This window comes from Prosopis cineraria, unplaced genomic scaffold (genome assembly GCF_029017545.1).
Source record: "Prosopis cineraria cultivar Desert tree isolate PC_DT_omini unplaced genomic scaffold, ASM2901754v1 PC9, whole genome shotgun sequence".
Classification (NCBI taxonomy): domain Eukaryota; kingdom Viridiplantae; phylum Streptophyta; class Magnoliopsida; order Fabales; family Fabaceae; genus Prosopis; species Prosopis cineraria.
Genome location: NW_026555340.1, coordinates 9,115,406 through 9,121,887, shown reverse-complemented (window position 1 = coordinate 9,121,887; position 6,482 = coordinate 9,115,406). Strand labels below are relative to the sequence as shown.

Below are 6,482 nucleotides of genomic sequence, written 5' to 3'. Positions count from 1 at the left end.
CCCACACTCAACATATATATATCACATAAACATTTTAAATTTCTCAACTTATTTATATATGACTTTCATCATACTCATTATTTGCAAAAATAGATTTTCATGCACAAAACCACATTTCACAATATGTAAGGTTATCAAATCTCAAGTTTAAATCCACATATCTACTCACAAACAGTTAAACAATATAATCAATCAGTGTAAATTATTCTATTACCTCAACCCTTTGTCACACACAAAAGGGTTACCGTGGTTCAACGTTAGCTCCACATGTTCTATACGCACAATATAGCTCGAGCAATGCTCAATCTACACGATCAAGTGACAATCATCAAATATCACTTTGGATAACTTTGAATTCTCTAGGTTCTAAGTGTCTAAAATGCTCAAATTCCTTTTTTAACAATATCAACCATTCCCAAACACTCTAACAATCCTATTAAATATCCCAATATACCAAATTCACTAACCAATGTCCCACATTGTCTCAAAATCCTTAACTTGTACTTAGGGTTCGTCCAAACCCTTACCAAAAATTCTTAATCACCACGAAACTCATAAATTTAAGGTTAGAAGCTTTGTTTAACTCCTTAAGACCTTAAATAAATCAATGGGTTCAGTCTACACCCAAGGGAACCAAAATCAAAGGCCCTATTGCCCCACCAATCCAGATTTTTGCATGAAAGAGGGAGAAGGAGAAGAAAGGAAGGCTTACCAATGTATATGAAGCTTGAAAGGCCTCCAAAATCACGTAGGAAGCAAGCCTTAGCAGCCACAAGTCTCTCTTCATCGCTGCTCTTGAGTTCCTTCTTTCTCTCTTCTATTTTTCTAGTCTAATTCGTGATCTGATAAGTGCAGATTTTGCATGTGCGCCATAGCATGTTGACATGTCTGCCACGATGCATGGCACAGAAAATCCTATAAAATTTTTAAACTTCCTTCCGTGCCATGGCCTGTTTGAATATCGACTTAGCCCTTTTCTAAGGCTTTCTAAGGATCCAAAAACCATATTAGTCTCCCATAACCCTCGCTAAATCCACAATTTATCTAAATTGACCAAATTACCCTTGAAAATACTGATAATTACTAATGGGGAAACTTAGGATGTTACAATTCTCCCCTCCTTTTAGGAATTTTGCCCTCAAATTTTAGAATCTTGCTCAAACACATACTTGTGAAAATATTTGGGGATATAGTTACCTCATTTTATCTTTGGTCTCCCAAGTCGCATCACCGGGAGTCATACCCTTCCAAAAGACCTTACCCAATCGAATGGTCTTATTCCTCAATTATCGGTCTTTCACATCTACAATCCACTCTAGTTCAGCTTGATAGGTCAAGTTTTCCTAAACTTCTGCCTCTTCTAACTCAATAACATGAGAAGGATCGGGTTGATATTTCTTGAGCTGACTCACATGGAACATATCATGAACACCTGATAAACTCGACAGTAAGGTAATCTGATAGGCAACAGGTCCCAACTTCTCCAAAATCTCAAAGGGAGCAATAAACCTGGGAGTCAATTTCTTAGCTTTTATTGATCTCCCAATGCCAGTCATTGGCGTGACCCTTAAAAACACATGATCACCAACTAAAAATTCCAACGGTCTTTTACGCCAATCCGCGTAGCTGTTTTATTGACTTTAGGATGTCAACAACTTTTGCTTAATCAATTGAATCTTCTAGGTGGTTTGGTCTATCAAATTCGGACCCAACAAACTTCTCTCGCTCAATTCCATCCAACACAAAGGTGATCGACATCTTCTTCCATATAATGCTTCATACAGAGCCATTCCAATGCTAGAATGAAAACTGTTGTTGTAAGCAAATTTCACTAACAGTAGATGTGTATCCCAACTGCCTCTCAACTCTAAGGCACAAGCTCGCAACATATCCTCGAGCATTTAGATAGTCCTCTCAGTTTGGCTGTCTGTTGTGGATGATAGGCCATGTTAAATCTCAACTTAGTGCCCATTGCTCTCTACAACACTCTCTAGAAATTCAATGTAAACCTCAAACCACGGTCAGAGACAATGTCTTTCAGCACCCCATACAGTCTCACTATCTCATTTACATAAACCTCGGCATACTTCTCAAGTGAATAGGTAGTCTTCATTACCAAGAAATACGTTGACTTCATTAGCCAATCCACAATCACCCATATTGCGTCATAGCCCCCTTGAGTTCTAGGCAATCTAGTAATGAAATCCATTGATATGCTATCCCACTTCCACTTTGGGATATTTAGCGGTTACAAGACACCACCAGGCCTTTGGTGCTCAATCTTAACCTTTTAGTACGTTAGACACTTAGCCACAAACTCTGTTACATCTTTCTTGATTCCTGGCCACCATCACATTTGCTTCATATCCTGATACATCTTGGTGACACCAAGGTGAATAGTATCCTTGCTACAGTGTGCTTTCTTTAGGATCATCTTCCTGATCTCCTCATTACTCGGTACGCAAATTCGATCCTGATAAGTCACATATCCATCATCATTAAATATAAATTTTGTGGGTCTCTTCTCTTCAATATCCTCATGAATCCCAAGTAGATACTCGTTTTCAAACTGAGCAGTTTGCAACTCTTTCCAGAATTCATTAGTTGTGACCATAGAATGTACATTGTATAACATCATCTGAGGTGCTTTCCTTTGAGTATCTAAGAAAGTCTCAAGTAATCGATGCTCTTGAACCATCATATGAGCAACATGTACTATTTTCCTGCTTAGCGCGTCTGCCACTACATCGGCTTTACCTAGATGATACTTGATCTCAAAGTTATAGTCCTTGAGGAATTCCATCCATCTATGTTGCCTCATATTCAGTTCCTTTTGATCCACTAAGTACTTCAGACTTTTGTGATCATTAAATACTTCAAACATATACCCATAAAGATAGTATCGCCAAATTTTCAAAGTAAAAACCACTACTGCTAACTCTAGATCATGGGTTGGGTAATTCTCCTCCTGCGATTGCAATTGTCTTGAGGCATATGCAACAACTCGATCATCTTACATTAAAATGCACACTAAACCTTTCAACGATACATCTGTGTAAACTACATACGGCAATCAAGGATTAGGAATAATGAGTACTGGAGTAGATGTTAGTTTCCTCTTTAACTCTTGAAATGCCGATTCACATTTGTCAGTCCACACATATGGCTGATCCTTTCGGGTCAACTTAGTTAAAGGAAACGCAATTTGTGAAAATTCTTGAATGAATTGCCGATAGTAGCTTGCCAATCTAAAGAAACTTCTAATCTCTATCACTGAGGTAGGCGGTTTCCATTTCAACACAACATCCACTTTGTGTGGATCCACAACAATCCCTTCCGTCGACACCATATGACCAAGAAATCTCACTTCCCTTAGCCAAAACTCATATTTACTGAGTTTGGCATATAACTTATTGTCCTTTAAAAGTTGCAGGATAGTATGAAGATGCTTCATGTGCTCTTCCTTGTCTCTTGAGTAAATTACAATATCATCAATGAATACTACCATGAACTTATCTAGATAAGGATGTAAGATTCTGTTCATGTAGTCCATAAACACTGCCGAAGCATTCGTTAATCCAAATGGCATTACTAGGAACTCATAGTGACCGTATCTAGTGTAAAAGGCAGTCTTTGGGACATCCTCGACTCTGATTTACAACTGATGGTAGCCTAATCGCAGGTTAATCTTTGAGAACACCGTAGCTCCAACCAACTGATCTAGCAAATCATCGATCCTAGGTAAAGGATACTTGTTCTTGACTGTCACTTTGTTCAGCTGTCTGTAGTCAATGCAAAGTCTCATACTACCATCCTTTTTCTTCACAAATAACACCGGCGATCCCCACAAAGACACACTCAGTCTTATGAACCCTTTCTCTAGTAATTCCTCCAATTGATTCTTTAGCTCTGCCAACTCAGATGGAGACATCCAATATGGAGCTTTCAATATGGGTTCTGTTCCAGGTACAAGGTCAATAGAAAATTTCACCTCTCGCTCAAGCGGTAATCCAGACACTTCTTCTGAGAATATTTCAAGAAATTTGTTCACCACTCTAATTTTCTCAATTGCTTTATCATAAGTAGCATAAACAGAAAAGAACATCATATATGCCTGACAGCCTTGTTGAATGCACTTTTTTTCTTGCATTACAAACAAGAATCTTGACTGACTAGGTTTCATTGTAGGTGCAGTGTATATTGGCAAGGATATTATCTTTCTTACACAGTCTGGTGTCGCATTATTTGCCAACAACCAGTCTATACCTACCACTACGTTAATCCCAATCATGGGCAAATAGATCAAATCAATGGTAGTTGATCTATTCTTAAATCTCAAATCAACACCTAAACAAGCACGGTCGGTTCTCACAAAAATTCTCACTGGCGTAGACACATTAATCACATATGGCAAGGTATACACTGACAATTTCAACCTTAACACATAGTTATCAGAAATGCAAGAATGGGTAGCACCCAAATCAGACAAAGCATCTATATCATCGTTGTGCAAAGAGATTTTACCTCTAATCAAATTTAGAGACGCACCTGCCTCCTCTTGGGAAAACGCGAATACTCTACCAAGAACAATCGGTCTCTACTCTGTGGTACCCACTCTGCCCTTATTACAATACCTGGCAATGTGCCCTGTCTTGCCATACTTAAAGTAAACCCAACACTTTCCCACATGATATCCCCCACACTTTGAACACTGTGGGGTTCTGGCTATACTAAGAGTAGGCACATGCATTGTGGAAGCTTGCTGAGATGGCTGTACACCATTAGCACTATTCTTTGGTCCATTGCTCTTCTGGAAGGAACCTCGAGATTGTGATCCCCTTTGAAAAGTCTTCCTCTTCGTAAAGCTCCCAGAACTACCAGAGTTAAAACTGAATCTCTTATTAACTCTACCGGTAAGGCCAAGTGATTGTGAGAATCTACCCTGACTATCCCTTCTCTTCTCAGTCTCTGCCTCTCTACCCTTTCTCACAGCTATTCTTAGCTTATTACACATCTCATCATAAGATGTGATCTCAAATAAGGCCAACTGTTGTCGATACTCAGGCCTCATCTTCTTAAGCAGCCTCTTAGCCTTTCATTTTGAGTCATCATTCCTTATGAGATAGGTAGTGTACCTTGACAATTGATTGAACTTGGCAGTAAAAGCTTCTTCATCAAGATTCCCCTGCTTAAATTCGTAGAATTCAGCCTCTTTCTCTACTTTAAAGGCCACTAGGAAGTAAAAGTTGAAAAACCTCACTTTGAACTCATCCTATGTCCACTTGACTCCACAAGTCATTCTCACCAACTTCTACCAATGTTTAGCCTCTTTTATAAGCAACACTGAGGCTAAAGTCACCTTTTGCTCCTCTAAGCATAGCACCACTTTAAATATTGTCTCAATTCTCTCAATCCACTCTTTGGCTTCACCCTCCTTCATTGTTCCATCAAAGGTAGATGGATGAAGCTATGAGAAACTCTTCCATGCTCGATCCATAGAATTCTGTGAACCACTACCACCCACAGCTCCAGATTGCTTGGGTGTGCTCTCTTCATAAACTTCATCTTCTTGCTCATACATCTCTTATTCATTCTCAATTATTCTACCATCTACTTTTGCCCTATCATTCCTTGGTGCACCTTATCCCCGTACCGAATTACATATTTCTTGCATTAAATTCCTCATCTCTAATAGTAAGGCCTCATTACCCTGCAGCTCATTCTCCAGTTGTTCCAAGTTTTGACCAACCGAAATGTGATTCTCTAGTGGTAGCTCATTAGTCTCTGGTACCACAACCATGCACCGTAGTGCGCACCCATTGTCATGACAGTAGATTGCTATCATGACATCCCTCCAAACTTCCAAAGCACGCCGTTTCACCATCCAACGTTCGATTTGGGCGATTCAAGTGTCCACACGAAACTCTTTAAGCCCTCTAGATAATTGCCTAGTTTTACACTCAAATAATCATCCGTTTAAAAAGATGGACACCTGAACCCAAAATGGTTTGTTTTCACTTTAAAACACAAATCAAGGGTGTCTAACTCATAATACCAAGTGCCATTAGGCCCAGAGACACTTTGACCTCTTCAAATGGACCATACAACAAGACAATTCATTCATATCACATAATTAAACAATCACACTCAAAATGACCACCAAACCCCCATTTGACAGTAACACAACGGGGCGGATAAAATTCAACACACAAATCAATTGGTCATTTTAGCACACAAAACACTTGAAATATATATAACATATAAGTATAACTTGGCCAAGCACACACACACTTAATCCATAACGTCAATCTTGGACCACGATATGCACACTTATCACAAATTCATACAAGTGATATCCAAAATAATGTCATGTTCCTAAGTTGGGAATATATAATGGCAATATCTATTACAAACCTAAAAGAGAAAGGGAAGAGCTATACTATAATGCTTTTCACTCTTCAATTTCCCCTTCCTTCCCTTTA

The 6,482-nt window shown here is 38.9% G+C and overlaps 1 protein-coding gene across 1 annotated transcript; it reads right to left on the bottom strand.

Moving 5' to 3' along the window:
• Positions 1-3,655: 3,655 nt before the first annotated feature.
• On the bottom strand, positions 3,656-5,071 carry LOC129319541 (uncharacterized). Its single transcript, XM_054964652.1, has 2 exons — positions 4,635-5,071; positions 3,656-4,577 (listed from the first exon to the last, which is right to left on the bottom strand). Exons 1-2 carry the CDS (start codon positions 5,069-5,071, stop codon positions 3,656-3,658), a joined length of 1,359 nt encoding a protein of 452 aa, XP_054820627.1.
• Positions 5,072-6,482: the final 1,411 nt, after the last annotated feature.

What these genes read in the sequence shown, in the direction of transcription:
- LOC129319541 (XM_054964652.1), bottom strand. Translation starts at nt 5,071, where the DNA reads ATGAGGCCTGAGTATCGACAACAGTTGGCCTTATTTGAGATCACATCT. An exon ending in AAGACAGGGCACATTGCCAG is followed by an intron (nt 4,578 to 4,634) that starts GTATTGTAATAA and finishes TGTTCTTGGTAG; the next exon opens with AGTATTCGCGTTTTCCCAAG.